We start from the raw sequence: 27253 nt of genomic DNA on the forward strand, positions 1-27253 counted from the left end.
CAGACCCTCAGAGTTGAAGGCCCCAAAAAGATCACTCCTGCCGACCTCTCCGTGCCAGGAGCCCTTCCACAGCATCTTGTGCAAGGGCCATTGAGCCTCCACTTGAATGTTTCTTCGATGGGGAGCTCAGCTTCCTTACAGCGCCCAGTTGCATCATAAGCCAGCTCTTGCCATTCGAAGGTGTTTCTTGTAAATGGAAGGCTGTCTCCCTAGAACATTCACCTGGAGCACCAGAGAATAAATCAAGCTCTTGCTTACATGGCGGCCCTAAAACACATCACTCTCTGTCCTGCTAAGACTCCTCCAAGCTGAAGACCCTAAAGTCTATGGGCCCGGGGGTGTGAGCTGGGGCTCAGTCCTCAGGGCTCTCTTCTCTCCCCGTCCGCTCCATGCAAGGTCACGCCCGGGCAGTGCGGTGGACGTGCGGTTCTCCCTGAGCACAACCAGCCACGTGCCCCCAGGCCTGCATCGCCACTACTCGGCACTGCGGCAGGAGCCTGCCAAGGTGAGTGGTGAGCAGTGGGCTGAGTGTGGGGGGGTCTCCCCAGGAATTTGGGGTCAGTTCTGCCATGTGCCTGGCTCCAGTTTCACAGACGGCTGGCATGGGGTGCAAATCCTCTCTCTGCCCTCCCCTGTGTCAGCGACAGCTGCAGCCCTGGGGCTGGGGCCTTTGTCAGCTGCAACAGCTGTGTGCCCCTCGCCTCAGCCTCCTGGTGGGCGAGGTGGGGGCTGGCGGGTGGCCAGCCGTCCCCGAGGCCCCCCTGAAGTGTGCGCACGTGTGTCTGGGTGTGCGGGCATGTGGTCAGGGTGGGGGATTCAGGGGCAAGACGGAATTGGCAAGCCTTCTGGAACAAAAGCTGTGGTTTGTGGGGGAGAGGAGGGCGGGATGGCAGGCTGACTGTCCCTTGGGGTGGCACCTTACATTTCCTGAGGAGCAGCTGCGAGTTCCTGCTGGGTCTGCCTCAGGAGACTGGGGGACCAGGAAGGACAAGGGGCAGTCTGATGCCTTCCTGGCCCTGTAACCATTGGTCGTGCTGTTTACTGAGCCTGTCCATGCCCCAGGGCCCTGGGAGATACAGGTGCAGCAGGAAGGAGCCCAGGCTGAGGGGTCTCAGTCTGAAGGGGCTTCTTCTCTTTCCCCTCACCCCTTTCCTCGTCCTCTTTGTAAGAACACAGCAGCTGCCCAGGAGCCCCTCTGTGTCCCTGCCCCCTTCCTTTCCTACCCCTGTCCTTCCGCCTGTCCCAGCTGGGTTCTGTGTGCTGTCCTCTTCTGGGCCTTTGCCCACCAAAGAGATTTGCAGGATGGTTTCTGAGATGCTCCTAGAGGGTCCTGCGATGTGCTGGAGCTGGGACAGACAGGCCTACTTGGCCCTTGCTGTTCCCTGGGCCTTGTCACCCTTCGTCTGTGTTAACGCGCTTGCTTGTGCCAGCCCTCACAGGGAGTAGGTCCTGTGACCCCGTTTCACACATGAGGAGACTGAGGCTCGGGAGCCTAAACCACTTTTCTGGGACTGCACAGCTGGTGTCTGGGGGAGCCGGGATTCAGAGCAGCAGCCTGCCTGTCTGCTCCCCAGCTCCCAGAGGCAGTTCAGTAGCATTTCTTAGACTTTGATGTGCAAATAGATCTTGTTAGATCTGGGGTGGGCCTGAGCCTCTGCATTCCTAGCAAGCTCCCAGGAGATGCCAGTGCTGCTGACCTGGGTGAGGAGCGTTCTGCTCCTCAGCCACGGGGACGTCTTCTTGCTACCCCTTTCCCCTCCTCCTTTGCCAAGGACTGGGAGCTGTCTCCACTGCCTGGGGTGCTGGCCCCCACGGCCACCCCTGCCTTTGACAGTGACCCTGAGATCTCCGACGTGGATGAGAGTGAGCCCGGGTGTCTGCTGGGCTCTATGGACGTGGCCTCCCCCAGCAGCCACTCTGACGCCCAGACCCTGGCCATGATGCTGCAGGAGCAACTGGATGCCATCAATGAGGAGATCAGGTGGGGCCGGGTGCTGGGGAGGACGTCTGCATGAACTGGCCTCTCCCGGCGGCTCCTTACAGCATAGTCCAGGGAGGCTGAGTGGGGCCAGGCTGTCCCGAGGGGCTCAGGCTCCATGCCCCTCCCCGTGCTCCTCCCACTCAGGCCACCTGGGGGGAGTGCTTTGAGGTGCGCTTGTCACTCTGGCACAGCCCTAAGGGCAGGCAGCACGGGTCCCTTCCACACACAGAGAAGGGAACTGACACAGGACCGCCAGCTTTATTCCACCAAGTAAAACATTCAAGATAACTGCCATTTCCTGCCATAGCCGTTCTGCAGAAGCAGGACATTTAACACCCTCACGTTGGAAAGACATGCTCTCAGAGTAAAGGCAAGTCCGGCTCCTCAGAGACAGTTGGCATCGTTACATCTGTGTTCATGTGCGGGTGTGTGACGGGCGTACACTCCTCTCCGAGCGCCCCCACCCACCCGCAATGTTCCCATTGTTCTCACTTTTCCTGAACTGGGAGAACGCCATGGGGTCAGCATCAGTTACAGGTCCTGTGCTTGGAGACATAGAGCACTGCTGACTGGGAAGCTGAGGCCAGACAGCCCAGTGCCTGATAGGTCACCTGCAGGGGGCGGTAGGTCAGGATTCTGCCGTCAGGGTGGTCTGCGCCAGCCGCTGCCTAGATGGCACCCTCCTGGCACCCGCTTCGTTAAAGCAGGGAACATGTTGCCTAAGCCGGCCAGCGAGGAAGAGAGCAGTGGAACCTGCTGTGCCCTTCAGCCTGCACGCCCGCAGTGCCAGGACCACCTGCCTCTGCTGGCCCCGGTGGCTGATGGTCCCGCCTGTCCCCAGGGTGATCCAGGAGGAGAAAGAGTGCACAGAGCTGCGGGCCGAGGAGATCCAGACGCGCGTGACCAGTGGCAGCTCGGAGGCCCTCGACCTGATCCAGCTGCACAAGCGTGGCCCTATCCCCTCCTCTCTGACCGCCCTGTCCCTGGCCAGCGTGTCCCCTGCACTCAGCGGCCGCTCCGCCCCTAAGCTTACCTCCCGCAGTGCTGCCCAGGACCTGGACCGAATGGGGGTCATGACCCTGGTGAGAGTCTTGGGACAGTAGAGGAGCAGCACGGTCGTGCTGGGCTCTGCTTTGGGGGCTGGCGAGGGGGAGTCGATCGCATTGTCTGGGGGTGGGGTGGGCCGGTATTGTGTCCTCCTGAGCCCGTCCCTTGTACGAGCACAGGACACATACAAAACCCTGCCATTGCGCACACCCCTTCCTCTCTTCCCGAGCTCGCCCCGATTTACTTTCCAGGCTAGCTTTTTCCTGCTGTGACTTTGTCTCCAGGCCTGTGTGAGGCACTGAGTCCTCGCTTCTTGTCCTCAGACCACTGGGCTCCCCTTGGGGATAACTTTCGGGCATCCAGAGGGTGAGTCTGACCTCACCCTCCACTCTCTCTTCCAGCCCAGTGACTTAAGAAAGCACAGGAGGAAGCTGCTGGTGAGTGCTGCCTGACGCCAGGCCCTACCCCTTTGCCCCCCACCATGGCCCCCAGCGACTCCCCACTGCATTTTCCATGCCCCTCTTCCTCATCCGCCCCTCAGTCTGGGCTGGGTCAGCAGGCCCCAGCTGTCCCTCTACCCCTGATGGCTCCACTATCTGTTCAGCCGCCAGTGTCTCGGGAAGAGAACCGAGAGGATAAAGCCACCATAAAATGTGAGACTTCTCCTCCTTCCTCACCCAGGACGCTGCGGCTAGAGAAGCTTGGCCACGCAGCCCAGAGCCAGGAAGAAGGCAAGAGGTGAGCGAGCAGCCCCACTGCTCCGTCCCCAGGGCCATCTCACCTGTCCCAGGGGTCTGACCGGTCACTTCTCCTTGAAGCACCATCAGGGAAGGACAGCCCCGTATCTCCCTTGATCACCTGCTCTGATCATACCCCTTCCAGCTCACCCAGCTGTATCACTATAAGTTCTTCTGAGGTCTGCCTTCCATCTCTCCTGCCATGATTTAAGTATGTTTCTCTGCCCCCGCTCCTGGCTGTGCTGTGCAGGCCGGTGGAGGACCAGGGTAGCAACCCGAGCAGCAGCAGCAGCAGCCAGGACTCCTTACACAGGGGCGCCAAGCGCAAAGGCTTCAAGTCGTCCATTGGCCGCCTGTTCGGGAAGAAGGACAAGGGCCGGCCGGTCCAGCTGAGCCAGGACGGAGCCACGGGCCACGGTCTCTGTCCCCTTCCTAGAACGTGGGTGTGAGTAGAGGGGCCTGCACCAGAGGCTATGGTTGGCTCCAGCCCCTCTGTCTGCCCTCGGGCCCTCGGGCCATGGACAGTTTTCCCTTGTAGCTGTTTACAGTGGGAAGGGCTGCCTCCCAGGGAGGTGGCTCCTACACTAACTAGTGTCAGGTGGTAGGCGGAGGGCTGTCACCTGGCGGGGGGCTGTCACCTGGTCCGCTGTGGAAGGGTGCCTGTGCCCAGTGACAGTTGGACCCCTGAGGGGTATTCTGATGTGCTGTGCTCAGGACCTTCAGGAGGGGCTTCTCGGCTCTCTCTTCAGGAGAATCAGGTCTGGATTAGAACTGTTAAAAGTAAACTGACGTTTTAGGACACTTAACCATAGAGCTGGGAGGACTATGGGTGGAGTTGGGCCCCTTGCTGACTCTCTAGTCTTGACTTCCTGTTGAACTCTATGGTAACCTCTGGGGTAGAGATGGCAAAGGGGGGCCATGTTGGTCTCTGGGCTTTCTGCCACGAAGGCCTGCCCTCCGGGTGCGCGCGCTTGCACTCTTTGGTGGTTCTGTTTTCTTTTGGTGGATTATCTGGAGAATTATTTGGCCAGTCAACAGAACCTACTTCTAGTCCGTCTGGCCCCCAGGACTCAAAATGTCATCCTGCCTCATTATGGCTCAGTAGGCGTCACGTTCGAGTAAGTGCCTGGGTGTTGCACCACCTGTGCGATAATAGACAGTCGTAGTACACGCTCGGCACGTGGTAGCTACACGTCAGTGTCAGCTGTCTTCCCTCCCTCCCTCCCTCCGTTCCCTCCTGTATTCAGTCGTTTGTTCAACACACATTTTCTGATTCAGCGCTGGACACAGGCTTAGTATTGGGTCCATCCTTCCGGGAGCTCTCATGAAGGGGAAGTAGGCGACAGGTCCCAGACAGCAGGGACAGCAGGGTGCCTGGGGCTTCTGGGACTCAGGCTCAGCCGTGGTGCCGGGCAGTCCTGGGGCTGAAGCTGACGGCCAAACAGGAATGTGCCGAGAAGAGGCGTGTGTCCCGAAAGTGGGTCCGAGAAAGGCACGGGCTTGTGGGGGACAGGTTGTGTCTGCTGTGCGTGGGGGAGGTGGGTTGGGTCCTAAGCCGAGGCCAGCTCGTAAGGGTCTTGCAAACTCAGTGGAAGACGTTTACAAGTCTCCAGTGTGGAGGGGCATCAGTGACCTCATGCATGGAGAAGCCTGATCAGGGAAAGGAACCTTGGAACTCAAGGTGTAATTGCACAATTATTCCTTCCTGCACCCAGGAAGGTGTGAATCAGAACACAGCTAGCTGAGCTGGGAGGAGGGGAGGCCGAGGACCTCTGCTCGGGGTGTGGGGGTGTGGGAGCCACCGTCCCCTGCACATGGCTGCTGTGAGGCGAGGTCTGCTCCCTGGAAGAGGCATTGAGTGGAGCCTTCTGACCCCTGTGTCTCCCACCATGTCAGCACCTAAGATAGCATCTGAAAGTGGTTTCTGGGTGAGGCACACCCACTGCCCTCTGTGCTCTGGGTGCGGTGACTGGGACGTGAATGAATTCTAAGGGGCTGCCCTTGCCATGAGCTCTCTAGGGTTCTGGCATCTGCTCAGGGGACCATTAGCAGAAGAGGGCAGAGCCATGCATGTTCTTGGTGGTTTTGTGCCTGTGAGGTACCCTGAGAAAGACACCCTGTCCCCAGCCCTAGCCAGGTCGGGAGAACACTTTCTGAGCCTCACAGCCCATCGGGTCTGGCTCTTGGGTCTCCTTGGCACCTTGGTTTGGAGGAGGGACAAGTTCTGTCGAGGATTCTGATGCTGTTAGGGTGGCACCTGTCGCTCCATCCAGCTGGAAAATGCCCCAGGCTTAGACTCCCGGGGAGACTCTGGGCTGGGGCCACCTACTCAAAGCCACTCTGGGACCACCTGCCTGCAGACATGCTGAGCCGAGGCTCCAGGAATAACGGGTGGTCCCATCAGGCTCCTGGGTTGTCACGGTCTGCTCCCCAGTCCTGGCCCAGGCCAAGGGAGGAGAAGCAGAAGGTCTGACTGACATGCCATCTCTTCCCTTCTAGTTCTGCTGACAGACTCTGAACTCAATGTGCAGGAGCCCATGGTGCCTGCCAAGCTGGGGACCCAGGCAGAGAAGGACCGGAGGCTGAAGAAGAAGTAAGAGCCACACACCAGGCTTGGCCCCCCCAACTGCCCTGCCCCTGGGCTGCTGTGGGACTGAGCTCAGGCAGCCAGAGCCCAGCATGGCCTGGTCTGTGTGGGCACAGGAGTGGGGCCAGGAGGCCAGGGGGTTGGGGTGTCTGGCAGAGCAGACTGAGATGCTGTCATGCCCTGTCACCCTCAGGGATGCACAGCTGTTCCTGCCCTGTGTCTCGTCGTCAGCGCTTCAGGCACAGGGCAGAGGTGGCAGTGCAGGGGTGGGGAACACAGGGAGTGGGAGGCCACCTTGGGCACAGCCCGCGTCTCTGGTAGTCAGCTCGTGGACCAGGAAGGATTGGTGACTCTGTTCTTCTTCCTGCAAGACACCAGCTACTTGAAGATGTGCGCAGAAAAGGAACACCCTTTGCCCAATGGGACGGCCCTACTGTGGTCTCCTGGCTGGAGGTAAGCAGGGTGGGGCGAGGACGCCTGCCAGGTGCACACATGTGCCCACACTTACCCATCCCCTGCGCCCAGCAACACACTTTGATGCCGCTGAGTTCAGATAAGGGCACACAGTCATTGCCGAGCCATGACTTTCACAGGCTGTTTGACCCTTCTTGTAGGCTGCCCCCGGGAGCTGGTCACCCGTGTGGTGCCAGGAAAGTCCCTCACCTGCCCTGGCCTCAGGTTTTTGTTGTAAAATGGGGAACAGGCACTTGACGGTGGCCGTCTCCACATCCCTCAGTTCCTGTGCTCTGTTGCTGTCTGTTGTGACCTGGGTGAGGCCTGTCCTCACCCTCGCCCTCGTCCTCGTCTGTGCCCTCTCCCCTCGCCCCTGCCCCTCTCCCCTCGCCCCAGCCCTTCAGTGTTGCCTCGCTTGGGGAGGGAGCTGAGTGACTGTGCCCCTCTGCAGCTCTGGGTGGGAATGCCGGCCTGGTACGTGGCTGCCTGCCGGGCCAACGTCAAGAGCGGTGCCATCATGTCAGCTCTGTCGGACACGGAGATCCAGCGGGAGATCGGGGTCAGCAACGCCCTGCACCGGCTCAAGCTGCGGCTGGCCATCCGGGAGATGGTGTCGCTGACCAGCCCCTCCGCCCCGCCCACCTCCAGGACCGTGAGTGGCCTCCCTCACCCGGGACATTTTCAGAGGCTCTGGAGTAGCCTGCGCACGCAGGCTGGCAAGAGTCTTGCCCCTTACTCCATCCCCACAAAGGGTTCCCCCTGGGCCCCAGGAGGGGTGACACTGAGGCTAGGAGGGTCCCACATACCACCCGGCTGCCCCACTGCCCACCCCCCACTCTGCCACCAGTTTAGATCTCAGCAGCATTTTCAGGATGGGACTCACAGGGTTCTGTGTTATTGCCAGATTGGGATAGCAGAAGGAGGGGGCATTGGTGAATTCTGTCTTGGTCCTCCGACCTCTCCCCGGGCCCCAGGATGAGACCTCAGCCGTGGTCCCAGGCTGCAGCCCTCATAGCTGAACACGCCGTGTGCTTGGCGCTGAGCTCAGCGGTGGCACGGGGCAGTAAGAGTTGCTCAGAGCTGGACAGTGCAGAGCTGTGGGTGGGCCGGTGGGAGGACGCCACAAGCTTTGTGCTTGTCCTTGGGGCTCCGAGACTGATGGGGACCCTAGGGGCCCATATGTGGGACCAACTACACTTCCTCTCTGTCTGCAGTCTTCCGGGAACGTCTGGGTCACTCACGAAGAGATGGAGACGCTGGCAACATCCACTGAAACAGTGAGTGTGGCCCTGTGCCTGGGTTAGGGCTGATGACCCGCAAGGATCGAGGGGAAAATTCTGGGGAGTTGATCAAATGTGAGATGGGTGTCCCTGATGTGTGACTGGGTTGTTCTCAAGGTGGAAGGTTGGTGGGAAAGAAGTGTCACTGGCAACGGTGTACACGCGTGTTTGCCTGTGTTATGTGTACGTGTGTGTATACTTGTGTGTGCGAGTATGCATGCACATGTGCATGTGCGTGTGCTTGCGTGTATGTGTGCATGTGCACGTGTGTGCACATGTGTGTGTGCGTGTGTGGGCTCCATCCGGGGTCACAGCTCACCCCAGCAGGCTGCCGCGGGAGCTTTGAACTGCTGGGCGCCTGGAGCCATAACCCTCACCTCACCGCTGGAGGCATGGGGAGGGCGGGGCAGCCTGGCTCCCATGCCAGCCGGGAGGTGTACAGTGTGTTTTTCCCACACGCACAACCTGCTCCCCTCTAAGTGCAAAGAGGGGCTCTTACACCAGCCTTCCGTCTGTCTTAACCACCTGCACACTTTCCCTGTCACCCACCCAGCTGGGGGGGGTTGGCGGTTCCCTCTGACGGCCTGTTTCCCTCACATGCTGCTAGGATGGTGAGGAGGGCAGCTGGGCTCAGGTAAGACCCTCTGTCCAGGACATGGGACAGACAGTTTCTCCCAACAGGTCTCCTCCGCTGACCCCGCCCCTCATTCGTTTGTTGGGGTTTCTCATGTTGGCGGGTGACGGGCTGAGGCTGCACGCCTGCCTCCTCTGTCAGTTTGACTCCCTTCTGGGGAGTAAGGAGACGCAGAGTGGAAGAACCCTCTTCCTTTCCCTGCCCCTCCCAGGGCCACTGAGCTGAGCAAAGGCCTTTCCTTCAGTCACTCAGTGAGCAAACTTGCACTGCGTAGCTACTAGGCGTGAGGTCTTTCTAGGCTCTGGATACAGAAGTGAACAAGCCAAGCCCTTGGGGGCTCATATTGGTGGGGAGAGACAGGTAGGGAGACAGGCGGGGAGTCCGGTGAGTGCCGTGAGGACAGTGGAGCAGCACTGCTGGCGCTCACTGGGGACCGTCATTGGGATGGGACAGGTCGGTCACAGTGTGTTCCCACAGTGACCCACACAGTAGAGGAAGTGGATGAAATACAGTGTCAAGGGAAAAGGGTGACTCCAGCAGATTCACAGAATTTCACACTAACACTCAAAAACAAGCAAAATTAACAGTATATTGCTTAGAGAATCCCACACTGGTGATTGTAAACACTGTGGAAATGTTTTTCAAGCAAGGGACAGAGCTCAGCACGGTGGTCACCTCCCGAGGGGAGGGGACGGGGAAGAAGGGCAGGAGGGTAACACAGACCACCGTCCTGTTCTTTGTGTCTGGCTACATTTGCCACGATGCAGCCGTCACGCAGCCTGTCCCCTGGGCTCCGTGGGCGGGCGTGCAGCTGACACAGGAAGGCAGGCCTCGGCACAACCACAGATGCGTCCCAGGGACGGATGGGAGGGGTCCCATTATCTGCCGCCTGGGTAGTTGCTTCTGTCATTAGTGCCGATAATGGTACGAAAGTGGAACCATATCATTGTGAGATCCTAAAAAGTTCCATTTAAAACCCCTACCTCCCCACGCTAGCCCTGACTGAGCTGATGGAGGATGCGGTCATGTTTCCGCCCGCAGCCAGGCCAGCTGCCACCTGGCACTGCCCTCCTCGCAACAGCCCCTCCGACTTGTTCCCCCAGACCCTGGCCTATGGGGACATGAACCACGAGTGGATCGGGAACGAGTGGCTGCCCAGCCTGGGGCTGCCCCAGTACCGCACACACTTCATGGAGTGCCTTGTGGACGCACGCATGCTGGACCACCTCAGCAAGAAGGACCTGCGTGTCCACCTGAAGATGGTGGACAGCTTCCACCGGTGAGTGGGGGGCCCTGCTCCGTGGCCCGTTGGGCAGGAACAGGTCTCCCTCCCTCTTGTGAAAGCGGGAGCCCCGTCCCCTATCATGTCTTGCAGCTGGAGGCCTTCGTCCTCTCCTCTCCAGCCCTTACGACACAAAGTCGTTTCTCTTTAGCTTCACTTTCTTGGGGGTTTCTCCCCAGGCGTGAATTCCATCACTTGTCATTGGGCTTGCTGAAGCCTCTGTGTTACCAGGAAGACTCGAGCTGAACACACTGCCTAGGTTAGGTGACTGAATGCTTCCGCGTTGAGAGGAGAGGTCTTTCTGGGCCCCTGCCTGGCCGCTGCCCCGGATCTGAGCCTGTGTGCTTTGCACTCACGTCCTTTGTGCAGGGTATCATCCAGTCCTCTCCTCTTTGCTGGAAAGGTCCTCCGTTCAAAGATGTCTGAGGGGAAGTCCCCGATCCACTACTCGTGGGCTGAGTTGGCCCACAGATCTGTTCTCTTTGGCACACGTGGCATTTTTCAAATTACGAATTTCGTTGCCAATATTAAAACACCAGGAAATTTCACACAAAATTTGGGATGGCTGGCTTCTTGAAAAATTGAAAGCTGTATTGGCACATTCTCACATGGAGACAACCACTGAAGCTGCAGCCCCTGAGATGCCGGAGCCCCTCTAGCCCTTCCGGCCCCCCAGCCCTCCAGCCCCTCCAGACTCCCAGTCCCCCGGCCCCCCAGTCCCTTCAGCCCCCCTAACCTCCCAGCCCCCCCAGCCTCCCCAGCCCCCAAGTCCCCCAGCCCCTCCAGCTCCCCCAGCTCCCCCGCCCCCCCCCCCCACCACCACTCTAGCCTGCTTGCACATTGGCAATGCCTGCCTGACCCCAGGAGCATTTGGGTTGGAGAGCAAGGTGGGTGGGAATGGTTCCAACAGTGACAGTTTTTAGGAAGTCCTTTCTCACATCTAGCTTCAAGTCACACAGGTCCAGAAGGGGTGTCTGAGCTACGGAGTGATTGTCCCAGGGAGTAGGGCTGCCTGGGTACAGCTGAGGGGACAGCAGGAGGGAGCCATGTGCATGATTTAATGTCACAAAGCAATGGCCTCACTAATGGAGAGCAGCAGGTGGGGCTGGCAGGGACTTTCTGTGCTGTCCTCAGCTTTGTAGATGACAACCCTGGGAGAGAAGGGGCGACAGCCGCGTTCAGGGCTGGAGCATCAACTGTGCAGAAAGCTGCCTCGAGAGGTAGTGCGTCCGTCCAGTGATGGGAGGCGCAGGTGTGCGTGCCACTCAGAGGGACGCTGCCAGGCGACTCCTGCACTGGGTGGGAGTCTGGGCTGGTGGCCTCAGGTCCCATCTAACTCACACTCTGTGGTTCTCAGCCCAGGGCAGTTATCATTCTGCGAGTGCCTGCAGTGCTTTGCGTGAAAGGCTCCATTTCACTGACCAGCACTGATGTCCACTGTGCTGGGCGCTGTTCTCGGGTTTTGAGACCATCAGTGAGGACAGAGTTCCCTGCCTCATGGGCTTCCATGCTAACTGGGAGAGACAGACAGGTGGTAGCACACGTGCTAGGAACCAAAAATGTGGTAGGAAACAATTAGGGGTGAGGGGGTTGGGAGTGTGGGTTGGGGTGGGGACGTTTGAGCAAAGACTGGGGAATAGTGTTCCAGGCAGAGGGAGCAGCCAGTGCAAAGGCCCTGAGGCCTGTGGGTGGAAGGGAGGACACCACTAATACCTTGCAGGCCATTGTGAGGATTCAGTGAAGTGGGAATACACAGGCCTGTCTTGTTTTTGCTTTTGCTGTGACTGGCGGGGTCTTTGGGTCTCTGTCACTCCAGGGCCTGGAGAGGGAGGGACGTACTGCTTTCTCTTTGCTGCTGCTGCTATTTTTCCTTCTCTCTTTGGGACATGCTGCTTCCATTCAAGAACTGCTTCCAACATCAGCCCATACCCGGGCTGAGAGGGAAGCGGCCTTGGGGGGTCGCGTGAAACACTGTGGGTGGAGCAGAGTGGGGAGCTTTGTGCTGGGTGTGGGTGAGGACGTGGGGCAGTGTGGCTGGAGGTGGGCCCTGAGGCTCTGTGTGCCTGCAGAACCAGCCTTCAGTGTGGCATCATGTGCCTGAAAAGGCTGAACTATGACCGGCAGGAGCTGGAGAAGAGGCGGGAGGAAAGCCAGCACGAGGTCAAGGGTAAGCGGTCAGCTCAGCTGCCTCGGAAAGGTGTGGGGGCCTGGGGCCCAGTGGAGGCTCCAATCTCAGCGGAAAGTACAGCCCGACCTGAAGGAGCTAGGCTCCAGGTCTGATGAGGGAGGGGGCTGTGTCCGTGCACGAAGGACGCTGTCACTTGGTGGAAAAGAAATAGCCCCTGCCCTGTGTCAGCTGTAATTGCCACAGCAGACAGTGGCACCAGCAGGACCAATGCAGTGAGTCCCCAGGACAGTGCTCGGGATGCTTGGGGGTCCGGGTGGGTGGGCAGGAAGGACACCTCGAAGGCAGAAGAAACAAGGCCATTCCAGCTTGGGAGCAGGGAGTGGCCCGTGCCAGGGCTTCGGGGAGAGTCAGGAGCCTGCGGGCTGGTGGTCCAGGAGCCCAGGTGCTAGAGTGGATGGGCCCTGAGTCTCGGGAGTGCTGTCCCACGGGCCTGGTTGGACCGCCCCCCTCTTCCCGTCTCAACTGTCCACAGATCTGCTGGTCTGGACCAACGAGCAGGTGGTTCACTGGGTCCAGTCCATCGGGCTGCGCGACTACGCGGGTCACCTGCGTGAGAGCGGCGTGCACGGCGCCCTCCTGGCCCTGGATGAGAATTTCGACCACAGCTCGCTGGCCCTGCTGCTGCAGATTCCCACACAGAACACCCAGGTGGGCGTCCCTTCACCAGCGCTCCTCCACACGCCCACAGGCTCCTTCTGGGGCCTGTCCCCAAGGGGACCACGGTGCCCCTACACCCCCAAGGGGTCCCCGTGCATTGCCAAGCCCAGGGAACAGCGTCCTTCACAGACAGCGCCCCGCACGGCTGGAACACCGCGTCAGCCCGTCGCTCCCCATCTCCTCCCACCCCATCTTGGCAGCTGAGGCTCCAGCCTCTCCTTTTCCTCAACCTGCTCCCTGACCTGAATTTTCTTAGAGGGGAACGGGCCCTGGGCTCCCAGGGGACCACAGAGCATCTATCTCCTTTGTCTGCCACCCTCAGGGGCTGCTCCCAGGCCCAGGCTTAGACTAAATAGACCCAGTAACACATTCCAGAGCCTCTGCTCGAAGGCATGCCAGGCTGTGTCCCTGCAACAGCGCAGAAGAGTACACATGCCCGTAAAGTATGTCATTACTAAGGGGCTGTTGTCCAACAATGGATCAAAATTCTCTTGGACCTGTTTGTCTGGCCTCCCTAACTTCCGGTGGATAACAGACTCTAGAAGTACTGAACGTGCGCCTGTTAAGAGACCTGACATGTCACCCCCGGTGTCAGCCTCCCCCACGTCAGGGACCCTGGGTGGCCCCTGGGTGTGGGAATGGTCTTCACCACGTCTGCTTTTGTGGTTAAACTCTGCTGCTGTTTTTCCGGGCCCAAGCCTCTGGTTCCCCAGACAGTGTCTCCGTCCTTCCAGCCTTCCCTCACTGAGCCCTCATCATCAACTCAGCTGCCCTTGACCGGACTGTGCAGCTGTTGGGGCTCTGGAAATTCAGTCCCAGAGCCGCCTCACACCGATTCTGGCTGGTGTGATGGTGGGGCTGTGCGGTCCCAGAATTCTGGTGGTGTGGTGGCCCTTTGGGGGTGACGGCCGCCCCCGGGGTTCTGTGCAGTGACCCCACCAGCCCCTCAGCAGGTCAGCAGGGACCTTCCTTCCATAAGGAGAGCTTAGATACTTGAAAATGCACTGTGCTTCTCCTTCCTGGTCATTTATAAAAATGGTGTGTCCCCAGGGCGGATAAGGCCTGTCTTTGCGGAACAGCAGGGTAAGTGGGCTTGCTCTCTCCATGTTTCGTTTCCTGCCCCTGAGTGCATCCATTTCTGTGGCGAGCCACTGGTCCGTGGACAGGGCAGGGTCCCTCCACAGCTGCCCAGCCTGTCTTGGTTTCCTGACCCCTTTGCGTGGCCCAGCTATTACGAGAAGTGAGATCTGAGCCAATATGGAACCCTTCATTTAAAATGGTGAAAAATATCTGGTGGCAGTTTTGAAAACTTTCTTATTTCTGGTGTTTCCCAAATCTCCTGAGTTAAACTCCTGTGCCAGTCAGCCCAAGGGCCCCCCAGTCCATGACTGAGCATTCGTCCAGGGCTAACTTGGCCGAGTGCAGCCTTATGAACTGTGTTTCTTTAACCTAATAAGTGAAATCCCTACTACGTATGGCACATGTGCTTATTTATACCCCCCACCGAAAGGCAAGAGTTTCACTAAGACAAAATGTGGGGTTTTCCCCCAAGAAGTGAAGCTTGTCCACCCACGTGTTCTGTGACCCTCTTTTTTAAAAAGGTGCAGTTTTCTAATTTGCTTCATAGGAGAGAATCCTGAGGTTTACAGTTGACTCAAGAGGACACAGGTTTGCTTCAAGGAGCAGATCAATTAATGGGTTAAATGCACTGAAAGCCCATCTCTGCCCTTGGACCCCTAGGAAACAGGTGACAGATGGCATGGAGGTTGCTAACTACAGCCCCTCCCGCCTCTCCCTTTCTCACTCTGTGGGCTGCAGGCGCGTCAGCTGATGGAGAGAGAGTTCAACAACCTGCTGGCCTTGGGCACAGACCGGAAACTGGATGACGTGAGTGTCCAATGTGAATTAGGGGCCCTGGCTTTGCTCACTGTTGGTTCACCAGATTGAAGTTCATGGGCTGATGTTGGGTGGGTGGCCCAAGGGTCGAGAGCCGTGGGATGGGGTGACGTCAGGGGATCAGGGATTGGGAGGCAGGCCCAGGCTGAGCTGCAGGCTGGGGACGTGTCTGAGACGCTTCCCTGAACGAAAACTGAAGGCTGCTGTGTGTTGTCCCTCCAGCAACTCCAGCTCTGTGCTCTGCCCCTGTGCCCCCTCCACCGGTGCCCCCAGTGGCATCTCCATCTCAGATCCCATCTCTTTAGTGCCATCAGCACAGCTCATTCAGATTCCAGCCCACCCTACAGCACTGTGGTCCTTGGGAGGCAGACGTGATGCTGAGGCCGTGAAGTCACGGGTTTGCTCGCTCCATCCTCAGCTGACACAGCTGGACACGTGGTCCCGGCTTCTGCCAGCAGTTTCCTCTCCAGCTTCTGTCGTGTCTGTCTTCTTACCAAGTCAAGATTTCCTCTCAGTGCCTCCCATGGGTTCCATCAAGCCTGGCCTGAGTTTAGGCCGGACTGTCCATGAAGACCCTGAGATGCCTGAGGGCACAGCCACTCCTTGCCCCCTCTCCCCCTGCTGCCTCCCTGCCCTGCCCACACCCTACCCTGCCTGTTGGGTCTGCCTTCGCTCCTTGGCTCCAAACAGTTCAGGAGAACCCAGACTGTTCAAACGCAGTAGCTCGGGTGCGGTCAGCTCACTTTCTGACCCCTGTTGGGTGTGCAGCTCCCCTTCCTCCTCACCCCTGCCCCTCACCGCCTCTGCTGAGACTTCTGGGCTCTTTGGGACACAATTAGTGCTCCCTCCTCAGAGCCCAGCTTTGTGGGGAGACTGCTCGGCCTTGGTTGGCAGGACACACTCAGGAACACACAGAACGTGGGGGGCTGTTTTCTTCACAGAGGTACCCTGAAATTTGGGGTGTCATCACACACACACAAGGAGGTAAACCGCAGACCCCACTCTCAGAGATCGGAGTTTTCCCAGTGGCCCTGCAGTGTGGCCCCCCCCACCCACTCCCCACACACCTGTGTCTTCGCTCCCTTTGATGCTGTTTGAGAAATGACTTCCGGACATCTCAATATGCTGCTTCCTCCGTTAGAAAGCCACTTATTTCTTCCACTCTTACAGAACGATTGATTGTCTGAAGGCCTTGTCTGGGCCAGGCCTGGTGGTGCTGTGGTGACCGCTCATTCATGCTGACAGTCACCCTGTGTGACAGGTCACGGTGGCACCTGGCTCAGGAGGAACTGGAGTTCAGAGGTGGCTTAGTGGTGTCACAGGCTGTGTGGCGGGCAGGACTGGAGCGAGTGTGTGTGACTCCTGTGCCCCCATGTGCCACTGCGCCCTGTCGCGCACCAGGCTCTGGCAGAGTTCCCGCATCGGTGACAGCTGGCTGGGAGCGCCGTGCGTTTCTGGGATGCATGTGGGGTGGGGCTGGTGCGGACTGGCTCCTGCCGGAAGCTTCAAAAAGAAGGGCAGTCCTGGGAGTACGGTGGCTGCTGCCGGGCAGGTCGGGTCTGGGGAAGCTGCCCCGCGTCCAGCCATCCAGCACATCACCAGCAGCCTCGAGCTGTCTCTAGCAGCCGTTTCCCCTGTCAGTTTGCTTTTCAGCTTCCCCTGGAGGGCTGCGTCCATGTCCCCATCTGCACGGAGATCAGGATTAAGGGGACAGAGGAGTGGGGCGGAAAGATTGTCTGACTCTTGGGGAGGAGGAAGGCAGGAGCAACCCTTAGGGTTGGCCGAAGGTGGGAGAGGGGTTGCAGGCCCAGTGAAGGGCAGGATCCAGGGGCATGGAAGTGATGAGGAGAGGCATGCCTGCCTGGGGAGCCACTGCCGTCCACGGTTAGCAGTATGTGTTCAGTGCCTGCAGTGTCCTGGCACTGCTCTGGCAGGGACAGGAAAGATTGTGGTCTCTGGCCCATGGAGTACAGACTTCAAAAGGGGGGAGATTGATGCAGTCATCTCATGAGGACACATAGCGATGTTGCCAGACCACAGCTATGACAGAGGAACTTGAGCTAAAACCGAGAGGGGCGTTTGGCCACCTCCAGGCACGAGCAACAAACCCTACGTGGTTAGAGCTGAGCAGGGTTGTTGAGGTGAGGACAGGTGGCTTAGTGTCCTCTGTTCCTGCTGGCGGCACTCTGCCTGCCCATGCACGAGAACACAGGGTGGAGGGAGACTGGGCTGCCTAGCAGGGCAGGGTGGGGAGGTCGGGGCACAGGGGCAGCCTGTGGGCTTGGGGTCCTGGGCGTCCTTTGGCAGAGATGGTTATTTTGGAGACTTGGCATCAGTGAGGCGGCAGGTGGCAGGGGCTGCCCACCACGTCCTTGGAGGAGGCAGCCATCTGCCTGGCCCGTCACTCAGTGTTGTCCCCTGACCCCACTAGGATGGGCAGCTGGAGTCAGAGGTGGGGCATGTTGTTCCTCCTTTACAGACGAGGAACCGGAAGTCTCAGGGAAGCCAGGTCTCCTGACTCCTGACCCATCCTGAGGCCCAGAAGGGCAGGAGGAGCGGGTGGGGGCTGCCTGGCGACCACGTCCTGCGGATCAGACTGAGACAGGTCGCTGGGCCTCTGAGCTGGCTTTGAGACGACTCGAGCCTCCCGGAGACTGTTCAGACCGCCTCAGAGGGTCCCCTCCCACCCGTGTCAGGAACTCTCAGAGTCCTAGGGGGTCGTGCCCACTTCAACCCAATTCATTTTACAGATGGAAAAGCAGAGGGCCAGATGTTTGCTCCCTTCTTTCCTAAGGGACAGGAGTGGTACCCCTAGAAGGAGCCAGGACTGCCCCGTCCCAGGCAGGTAGCTGAGTGGCATCTCCGCTGTGTCCCCCATGCAGGGGGAGGAAAAGGTGTTCCGCCGCGCGCCCTCCTGGAGGAAGCGCTTCCGGCCGCGGGACCTCCCCGGCGGCAGCGTGCTCAGCCAGGGACCCCTGCAGCCTCCACCAGCCCCACCAAAGAAGGTCGCGCCTGAAGGTGAGTGACCGCTGCGCCAGCTCGCTCGGCACCTCTGCTCTGGCTGTCCCACGCGCACGCGCACTAACTGCCGCCGGTGTCCTGCGGCTGCGGGCTCCTCCAGCCGGGATGGCGGGGGCGCCGAAACCGGAGACCGCCACCGTGTGATGCTCCTGCCCGGGTCTGCCGGGTGTGCCGGTGACCGGGGTAGGTGGGCCAGGCCCTGCGCACGGCCTGCCCGGCCCTCCCGGCTCCACCTGGCCCCCGCGCCGCGCTCGCTGCTCCCGCAGGTACTGCCCAAGCCCACCTGGGCCGCGAACCCCCGGCTCACAGCGCCTGTCTCTCTCTCTCCCAGCTCACTCCCATTATCTCTACGGACACATGCTCTCCGCCTTCCGGGACTAGCGGGCCCTGACCCCTCCTGCTCGGCCCTGGATCTCAGAGTACACTCGTCCATCCCTCGATAGCATCCCCTCGCATCGCAACCCCCGCGTGTCCTTTGTAAGTCTCGTGGATGTGGCTGGGTTTTCTGGTGGTGTGCAGATTCACGAGGAGCACAGCCCCTTCACTCCACCCCCCCCGGGGGGGGGGGACCCGAGGGGGACGCGCCACCCGCCCTCTCCTGGACCTGGCCGGTCTGTACTGCGACCTCCACTGGAAACCAGGACACTGTGCCACGGGCTGGGGACGGCCCTTCCAAGGAAAGGACACGCAGACTCCCCCTTGTTTGAGCTGCTTGGCCTCCAGTTCCTGTCGGTTCCCTGGCGGTGCCACATGGCCTGCCATCAGGTTCGGGCACGCTCAGCGTTGTTTTCCTAAAGTCATCTCCAGGAGGCCGGTTCTCCCTCAGGGTGGTGAGGCTGTGGATGGGGAAGCTAAGCTGAACCCCAGATGTGAGTGAGAAGACTCAGGGAAATCGGCTCCTGAGCTGTGGGCCGAGGGTGGGCATGGGAAGCTGTCTGCTTTCCCACTCAGTGAGGAGGGCAGGCAGGCCCACTGGAGGCTGAGCCGATGGCCTGTGGTACCCTAAGCCCAAAGGGCTGTGGCTCTGCCTCCTGCCCCAGCCGTGGGCTGGAGCTGCCGTGGGCTGGGGGCAGGGATTGTGGGGCTGTTAGCTTGGGGGCAGAACTGCCAACTACGTTTCCGGCACCCCTTCCCTTGTGGTTGGCTGTGCCCGTTGTGTCCTGATCCCAGCCCTATAGCACACACCTGATGGGTGGGTCAAATCTACACTGACCTTAGAGTCAGGTCTGGGGAAAAAGTAGACTGAGGCCCCTTGTCCGGACCTGGGAAGAAAGTGAAGCTGCCCCTTTGGTGAGTCAGGCCCCAGGTCCAGGTTACCGAATGTTGGTGAAGGCTGTCACTCTCCTGCTCGTCCCCAAACCACCCACCCCTTGCTCAGGGCTCTCTTGGTGTGCAGGGACTGCGTCCTCCAGAAGATTCTGAGATCTGCCGCTACCATGGCAACTGCTGTTGCCACCATGCAGCATGGTGGCAACTGAGGCTGAGGGATGCAGGTCCTGGCTTGGTAGAAATGTCATCCCCAAGAAATCCCTCTTCCTCACCCATATCCTCAGCCTGCCAAGGTGCCTGCAGGTGTTTGGGACCTGAGTTCAGGGTGAGTGGATGGAACCCAGGGCTTCATCCAAGTGAGAGGAGAGGACAGTGTCTGTAGCATGTCTCAGGAGCGGGGCCTGTGTGGTGCCACCCTGCAGGTGGCTGAGCAGCTGGTTTGTAACCTGACCAATTCGGGTTCTGAGCAAGGCTGCACTAGCATGTGGGATGAGGGGTCAGAGCACCCGGTCCAGGAGGAGTGGAGCCTGAGGCAGTGCCAGGTCTCAGAACCTGCGGCTACTTTTCGGTAGAGGAGAGCCCCACCGTGGTGGGGCTGGCTGGGCCCCCTGGGTGTGGGCGAAGCAGCCACTTTTCCTGCTGTCCCTCGTCTCCTGACCTCCCTGTTCATCAGGCCTCCGCAAAAGGAGCTGGAGGTCTTGAGCAGCAAATGAGTTGGCGGAGAGAAAAGGCCCCACCCCTGGGTGATAGCTAGTAAGATGAAGGAGACACCCCAAATTCCTATGATTGGTGGAGTTGGGGACCCCAAGGCCATCTGACTCTGTCAGGGGACCTGATGGGCTAGCCTGTCTTCTATACCTTAACCCTACATGGTGGCCATGTCATAGGCAGCAGCTGGTGGGACCCGGCTCCCTTCAGGGTGTCTTTGAAGTACTGTGTGGAGCTGATGGGGCAGAGAACCCCAGTGGGAAGGCAGTTGTCTTGGGGCACCTGTTGTCTGACAGTCAGTGTACTTTTGGAGTGACCTGCGCCCCCTCACCAGCCTCCTGTACTTGTGAGGTCCCTTCTTAGTACTGTACTGTGCATCAGGAATGGGGGTGTGTGCGTGTGCGCGTGTGTACGTACCAATAAACAACCCGGTTTTAAGACACTTTACAAACGGCTCTGCTCGTTTTAAACTTGGAGCTCGCCTGACATGCCCACCTTCCTGCCCCATCCTAAGGGCTAGTGTGCCCTAGGAGGAAATACAGGGTTTTAAAAACTTGTTGGTAACCTTCTGTTTGCTCGCATAAGCATGGGATTGCTGGAGAGGCCGCTGTCGGGGCTGCTTGTGCCATGGGACTCAAGGGGATGGGATGGAGGCGTGAGGAGCCCCGACTGCTGGGCTGGAGTTCTCTTCTCCCCCCTCTACGCAGCTGCTCCCAAGGTCCCTGCTCCTAGTCGCCCTCTGGTCCCCGCACCTCTAGTTCAGGCCCAGTGCCTCAGTGTGACATGACTTGCACCAGGTCCCCCTACCCCCAGTGTCAAGTCCACCCAGCCTGTCACTGGAATGCAGCACGGGTACTTCTTTCCTGCTCTTTGCAGCTGCGAAGCTTCTGGGCCCACTCCAAGCACCACTTGGGAGGCGTCACAGGCCTCCCAGCAGGCCGATGGCACTGTGCCCCGCGAGCTGTCCGTATCCTGCATGGCTGTGAAGAAGCCACTGTAGGTCAGTCTGTTGGTCTCTGTCCCTAGATGTACATACTGGACAAATGAGCCGGTCTTGTCCCAGAGGGTTCCTCTAAGGAGTGTGAAGTAAGACTAAACATCGTTGAGAATTGCTCTGTGCCAGGCGCTGCTCTGAGCACACTCTGCATGTCTTCTCACCCTCACAATCCCATGAAGCACCATTTCACAGGACAGGAGGCCGTAAGGCGAAACGTGCACAGCTGGTGAGACAGGTGTGGGTCCAGGGTCAGGTCCTGACCGCAGTGCCTGTCTCAGCTGCGACGAGCGTGTCAGAACGTCGCACGCACTGCCAGACTGCTCACCACATCTCACCTGCTTCTCTAAGTGAGCTCAAGCCCTGGCCCTCGGCTGAGCCTGCCAGCGCGCTGGCCCACACCCCACGTCTGCGCCACCCGTGCAGTGGCTCTGTGACCTTCATAGGGCCGTTTCCTCCACCTGTGTAGTGATAATACACGGTACATCCTTGCCCTCTCCAAGGCTGGCAGTGTCCTAAACACTGACGCTCCAGGATGGCAGCATCCACAGCATGGAGCGTGACAAGGCAGCCTGTGACCCAGGGAGGGCACAGGCAAGGGGCAAGTGCTGGCCGGGTGCCTACAAGCCTCTGGAGGCCCTTCCCATCCTCTCCATGATCAAAGGTAGAACTGAGCAGCCGTGATCAGCTAGTTACAGGAATAAGAGCTGAAGAGATCCAGAAAATCTTCAGTTTTCCGGTGTTGCCACCCATTGGCTGGGGGTCGTAGCCGGAGCAGGGTTAGTGGAGATGGGAGTTGGATGTTGTCCATGCCGAGCTTCAGAGGAGACCCCAGCATCCCATTTCTGTTGGCATTTGTGCAAAAGAGAGAATGTAGGTTTCCTTCCTAGAGCACTTTCCTTGGCCTCTCCCAGCATCTGGTGGCCGGCGGCTGAAGGGAGGCCCAGCCAGCATTGCTATGGGGTGAACACTGGGGGGTCCCCACTGTGGCCTGGGCCGTGCCTCCTTAGGAAAGACCCCAGCCCAGACCTTAACTCATTTCCAGGCACCGGTGCCCGAGCCTGGGGCCCAGAACTCAGGAATTCAGACAAGCAAGGGATGTGACACGTCAGTGTTTTAGCCAGGAAACACACCTGAGCTGAGGGGCACCTCTCACCCTGCTGTGTCCCGCTCCACCTGCCTCTTTAGGTGGTGCCACCGCCTGCGACACCTGCCACACTTAGAAAGGTTTTCCGGCTGCCAAACAAGATCCCTTTGAGAAGTTACGTATCTGAGAGTGTTTATCGGAGCATGACAAGTAGCATTTTAAGTGTTCTGCAGGTCACACTCATTTTCTAAAACGCTCCAAGGATTTCCTATCTGCACACTGACAATTTATAGCTATCAATTTCAAGTACTTCTTATGTTTTCCTCCCGGGAACCCCAAGTTCATATCTGGCAGCATTTGATTTACCCAGTTTGATGTATTGCAGGTGCTCCCTCTGGAGACGGCAATGGAAGCTGATTTCCCTAAAGAACTGCTCATTATTCATTAATGCTCATCTGTAACTTAATTTCAAAGCAAAGCTTTTGTTAATTTAACAAAGTCCCTGTGCTTTGGTGACAGTGCTCAGGAACAGATGACCCAATAACTGTCGCTCAGGACTGCTCCTTCTCCAATAGGACCTCAGTTTCCAACATGATAACTGAGGAGGAATCAGCCTAAAAATATATCCTGCAACCCGGAGCCTACCAGCTCCTTAACAGAGGGAAGTGCCCTTCTCGGCCAGCGCCAGCCCCAACAACTGAAGGGGGGGCGGGAGGGGGACTGTCACCATTGGAGCTTGGGAGGTGCCGGGCAGAACCTGAGTCTCCAAGGGCAGTGAGTCAGGGAGAGCTGAGCTCCGTGCAGAGAACCCTGCAGCCGTCCAAGAAGGTGAGGCTGTGACCACGTCCCAAACCCCACGTCTGCGCCACCCGTGCAGTGGCTCTGTGACCTTCATGGGGCCGTTTCCTCCACCTGAGTAGTGATAATACACAGTACATCCTTGCCCTCTCCAAGGCTGGCAGTGTCCTAAACACTGACGCTCCAGGATGGCAGCATCCACGGCATGGAACGTGACAAGGCAGCCTGTGACCCACGTCTGCACCACTCATGCAAACTCAGAAGGAAACCCCACAAGCGGGGCAGCTGGGGCTCGCTGGTGCTTCCCCAGGCCCAGCCCGACTGCTGTGTGGGACGAGCGGCTGTCCCCATTTCTGAGCCTGCTCTGAGGCCTCTTCCTCCTCTTCCTTACTCAGACTTCCTGAGGGAACCCTTGGAGCCATGTGTTGCGGCCCCTGTTCAGGAGCAAGTCAGGAGGGTAGATGTGGGGCACACGGCCCAGCTGAGCCCATGGGCCCCAGAGCCTGGTCAGTAACCCTGGCTTAAATCTATTAAGGGCCTGAGAGCTGAGTGGGAGCTGGGCCTCCAGGCTTCTGTAATGATTCTGAAACTTATAATTTGCATGAAATCAGACAAATTTAGCCTAAAGCAGTTGGAATTAATCAAGTTTTTAGTAGATCTTCACGGTCCACTCAGATTCTGGCTCCTGACACAGCCCCAGTTAACCCGTATGTAATCGCTGTCCAAAATCTTTGTTCTCAGTTCACCACCCACCTTCCCCCCCCCGGGAGCCAGTCTGTGCAAAACAGCATCCCATCTGGAGAGAACCCAGCTTTTCTCCCTTTGATTATCCCTTGTGAGCACCCCACTCCCGTTCTCTGAGCTGCAGGCAGGGCCCGACCTCCCTTGTGTCTGCAGAAATGGCAGGTGTGCTGAGGGGACATGCTGACTGGCCTGCGAAACAGTGACAGTGTCTGAGCCCACCGCCCTGTAGGGCTCCTCCTGGTAGTGTCATACGAGGCGTGGCCGGGGGCGAGGGGAAACCCCCGATTCCAGCTCCAGCCTGCCCACTCGCCGAGGATGGCACGTGAGCGTGGTCGGCTCCTTGGAGGACCTGTTGGGACGTAAGATGCAGTGAGCAGGTCCGTGAGTTAGAGTGCAGTGGACACTCAGCGGGCTTGCCTGTGTCCCACAGGGTGTCTGTGGGCATGGCTTCCTCTGAAGGGTAGAAAGAGCAGGGGCCCAGCGCCCCACCAGCGCCAGCCCTTGGGTGCCTGGCCCTGGGAAGCGTTTGGACTGGGGCCGACAGCAGCAGGCACCCCTCCCTCTACATCATCACGACACTCTTTTAGCACCCAGTCTTTATTCATTTTTTAAAAAAGGAAATCCAAATAAGTTAGCAAAAAACAAATTACAAAACAATGGCAAAACCACACGATGCTTAGTTAACAAAAGAAATCACCCCCAGACACCCCCCACCCCCACCTGTCCCTGGCAACTTCGAACAGGACACCTTGGTCAGATGGCAGCTTTACAAACAACACACAAAACAAAACAGAACATGAAAGCACGGGAAGCTTCCCAGTAGTCACTGCAGAAGCTTGGCCCCCCAGGGACTTGGGAACAGGGGATTGTCCCTTTCTTCTCTCTCACTTGAGGGCAGGCCCAGCCCAGCCACTGGCATCAGGAAGAGATGGGAACAGGAGGTGTGCACAACTCGTCCAGGGCAGGACACTGATGTCGTCTCTGAGGTCCTGGGGGAGTGGAGCCGGGGGCTGTGCTGTGATCAGCGCGCAGGTCCTGAGTTGGCCCCCGGCCAGGGGCGTACACGAGGGGCGCTCGGCTCCCCCACCTTAGCCTCCTGTAAACGGGGTACCTGTGCTCTGTGGAGTCAGCTAAGTGAGAACGTCCATTCCCTCTCTGGGCGGAGGGTGAACCTTCTGTAGATGAGGGGGAAGGCTGGCATTTGGCAGCCCCACGGCTGGCTTCCTGGCATCAGGACAGCCGGGCTTAGGAGGCTCCTGCTGCCCACGTGGTGGCATCTGTGGCCAGCTGGGGGGCCCTCCCGGATGCCCGGCCTGGCAGACAATCTCAGTTGGGCATGGTTTCGTCTGGGAAGGCCACAGAGACATCCTCCACCGTGATGCCATCCACAATGGAGGTGAGGGAGTGCAGGCTGTGGGCGTCTGTGGGGTCAGCTGTGAGCAGGTGGTCTGTAGGGAGAAGGTGGAGGCTGTTCCCCGGGCAGTGCAGGGGGTCCCAGGACCCAGAATGAGATGAGCAAGTGTAAGGAACCCCACTGCCAGCCCTTGCCTTTCCCGGCCGTATGCATAAGAGCCATGCCCCCCTGGACGCCCCTAGAGGGGTTGGGACCTGGAAGCCGCTGTTCTAACTGTGGCTGGAAGAGGTGGGGCCAGGATGGTGTGTCCTGGGAGACGGACTGCCCTTGCGGGCCCAGCTGTGTGGCACTGACTCAGTGATTCCCAGGGACCCCTGGGGCAGGGACTGTCTCCTGCCCGTGGAGGTGAGCCACCAGCCACCAGCTGGGGAGCCGCAGGAGGCTGGGGCCACTTTGGCCTGGTCCGGACTTCAGGGAGGCACAGGGCCGCCCAGTCCACCATTTGGGGCCCTGGGCTCAGCAGGTCCCTGGAGAGGCCAAGGGAGGAAGATTGGAGCAGGGAACAAGGTAAGGGGACAATTGTGCCCAGAGCCAGGCTGAAGGTTTAGAGCCAAGGTCAGCCGGGTCCCACCTCACTTACCTCCTGCGCTGGGGCCGAACTCCAGTGTGCTGCCCCACTCTGGACTGCAGGAGGCGCTGTGGGAGCTGCATTCACTGGGCACCTGCGAGGTGGTGAAGGCGAAGGTCAGGCCCCCTGTGCCTGGTGGTGTCTTCTGTCCAGTCCCAGGGAGCTGAGACTCCTGGGCCACCCCCACCCCACCTGGAGTCTTCACAAGCAGCTCCTTTCATGCCCCCACCTGGCCACAGAGCCCCTGCTTCCAGGCCTGCCCTGGCCTCCGTCCTGGGTGGGGATTCTGCCCTCACTGGATACCAGCTCCAGGGGTCTGTGCTTCTGTCCCTGGGACAGGGTGGAGGGGGCAGAGTGTCCGGCCCCAGCAGAGCCTCATCTGAGCAGCTGCTGGGGCTCCATGAGATACTGCTGCTCTCCGCTCAGCCCCATCCAGGGCGGGGCCGGGTGGGGGCAGGGCCACCCTCTCCGTCCTCTGTGTGCCTGGCCTGGCCTTTGGGGCCTGTCCCCAGGCACTGGCATGAATCCTCACCTCCACCCGGGCTGGCTCTGGACTTCCGCCTTCAGTCTTCTGCCACCCACCCCCACCACTGCCTCTCCTCCCGCTGCCTCTGTCTCATCTGGAAAGGACACGGGGACACTACGGGAGGTCAGCGGGACAGCCCAGTTATGACCGCGCCCGCCTGGCACCTGCTCTCACTGCTGAGCCCGCCTCCCCATGGGGTGCCCTCCCTGGGCAGGCGGTGGGAGCCACTTACCCCTGGTGGGGGCCCGCCGCCCCGGTGGTAGCGCAGCTCGCGCTCCTCCTGGTTGAGGGAGCTGAGCAGGGCCTGCAGGCGCTCGATGTACTGGATGGCGCCTCGCAGGATCTCCACCTTGGGCAGCCGCTGGTTGGGGTTCAGGAGGGTGCTTCTCTTCAGCGCCTCGAAGGCCTCGTTCACCTTTTTGAGCCTGCGCTTCTCCCTCAGCGTGGCCGCCCGCCGCCGGTCCACGGACACCGACTTCCTCTTGCACACCTTACACGCCCACGGCAGGCACTGGCCCGGGCAGTGATCCGGGGTCCCCAGCCCCTTGTCTTCGAGGGGCCCTCGAGCCTCGGGGCTCAGGCTGAGCTCAGTCCGCTCATAGCACGGCGGCTCAAAGCCCTGGAGGTGGATGGGCAGGTAGTTTTCCCCGTCGTAGAAGTGGGGTTCCTGGTAGAAGTAGGGGGGTGTCTCGTACAGCTCCATGGGGTCGGAAGAGGCTTGTTCCTGCCACCAGCCCCCGAGCTCCTGCAGCCCCTCACGCCAACTGTTAGGTGCCATTTAAACCCTCCCCGCTGGCATGGAACCAGAGATAAATATAGCCAACGCCACGGAAACCCGAGCCCCTCTAAGCTGTTGCTGCACATCAAGAGTTCACAGCGGATTAGATGCAATTCCCTTCCCGGCCCGGCCCCCACCCCTCCCGGCCAGCCTGCCCGGGCCGCCGGCCGGCTCCTGTGCACGGGCAGGGAGGCCGTCCGCTGTAACTTGATTAGTTTTCATTTCTCGGCAGCCCCCATGGGGCAGGGGAGGTGGGGGGACACACATTCTCCTCTCATCTGCTCCTTTCAATTACTCCTGGTGGGGGGCTGTCTGCTCTCTCTTTGTGGTCCCAAAGAAGCAGGGTAGGGGGCAAGGAAGGGGTGCGTTTAGGCTGCAAGGGGCCTTAGGTCAACCTGTCCGGCTCCCTGCCTCCTCACAGACTTGAACCAGGCTCTAGCAGTCACATGACCGTCTGCCAAAGGGCAAGGCTGCGAATGTGGGGCATGTGCGGTCAGTGTCCAGGGGCAGGAGGGTCGACACTGGGTTTCCAACACAGCTTTGACACCGTATGTCTCTGAGGTCTCATGTGACTGGGGTTACATCGAGGCAAGAGGACATTTTT

General features: G+C 59.4%; 2 protein-coding genes across 16 annotated transcripts in view; one reads left to right on the forward strand and one right to left on the reverse strand.

Moving 5' to 3' along the window:
• Window positions 1-20191, forward strand: part of PPFIA4 (PPFI scaffold protein A4) — a 37439-nt gene extending 17248 nt beyond the window's left edge. For 11 of the 15 annotated variants that reach the window (XM_074317154.2, XM_074317142.2, XM_074317151.2 and 8 more), the window contains 17 exons: window positions 397-505; window positions 1773-1981; window positions 2823-3063; window positions 3352-3465; window positions 3633-3766; window positions 4016-4182; window positions 6265-6358; window positions 6724-6805; window positions 7257-7457; window positions 8020-8082; window positions 8693-8719; window positions 9823-9998; window positions 12071-12168; window positions 12662-12837; window positions 14665-14733; window positions 17625-17760; window positions 18095-20191. In XM_074317154.2, the coding sequence (XP_074173255.1) occupies window positions 397-505; window positions 1773-1981; window positions 2823-3063; window positions 3352-3465; window positions 3633-3766; window positions 4016-4182; window positions 6265-6358; window positions 6724-6805; window positions 7257-7457; window positions 8020-8082; window positions 8693-8719; window positions 9823-9998; window positions 12071-12168; window positions 12662-12837; window positions 14665-14733; window positions 17625-17760; window positions 18095-18144 (2146 nt within the window). In that variant the 3' untranslated portion in view covers window positions 18145-20191. The remainder of the gene's footprint in view (window positions 1-396; window positions 506-1772; window positions 1982-2822; window positions 3064-3351; window positions 3466-3632; window positions 3767-4015; window positions 4183-6264; window positions 6359-6723; window positions 6806-7256; window positions 7458-8019; window positions 8083-8692; window positions 8720-9822; window positions 9999-12070; window positions 12169-12661; window positions 12838-14664; window positions 14734-17624; window positions 17761-18094) is intronic. The other 4 variants (XM_019750872.3, XM_074317155.2, XM_074317152.2 and 1 more) reach the window with 3 other exon arrangements.
• A 3937-nt stretch (window positions 20192-24128) lies between these two features.
• Window positions 24129-26664, reverse strand: MYOG (myogenin). The gene is made up of 3 exons (XM_019750816.3): window positions 26104-26664; window positions 25358-25439; window positions 24129-24811 (listed from the first exon to the last, which is right to left on the reverse strand). The coding sequence occupies exons 1-3, from the start codon at window positions 26647-26649 to the stop codon at window positions 24690-24692; spliced, it is 750 nt and encodes a 249-aa protein (XP_019606375.3). The 5' UTR covers window positions 26650-26664; the 3' UTR covers window positions 24129-24689.
• Window positions 26665-27253: the final 589 nt, after the last annotated feature.

This window comes from Rhinolophus sinicus, chromosome 6, assembly GCF_057876585.1.
Source record: "Rhinolophus sinicus isolate RSI-liver-muscle chromosome 6, RSI-T2T, whole genome shotgun sequence".
Lineage (NCBI taxonomy): Eukaryota > Metazoa > Chordata > Mammalia > Chiroptera > Rhinolophidae > Rhinolophus > Rhinolophus sinicus.

Coding starts and splice junctions, on each gene's coding strand:
- MYOG (XM_019750816.3), bottom strand. CDS start 26,649: ATGGCACCTAACAGTTGGCGTGAGGGGCTGCAGGAGCTCGGGGGCTGG. Junction 25,440..26,103: donor GCGGCGGGCCCCCACCAGGG/GTAAGTGGCTCC, acceptor ACCACCTCGCAG/GTGCCCAGTGAATGCAGCTC. Junction 24,812..25,357: donor GTTCGGCCCCAGCGCAGGAG/GTAAGTGAGGTG, acceptor TTCTCCCTACAG/ACCACCTGCTCACAGCTGAC.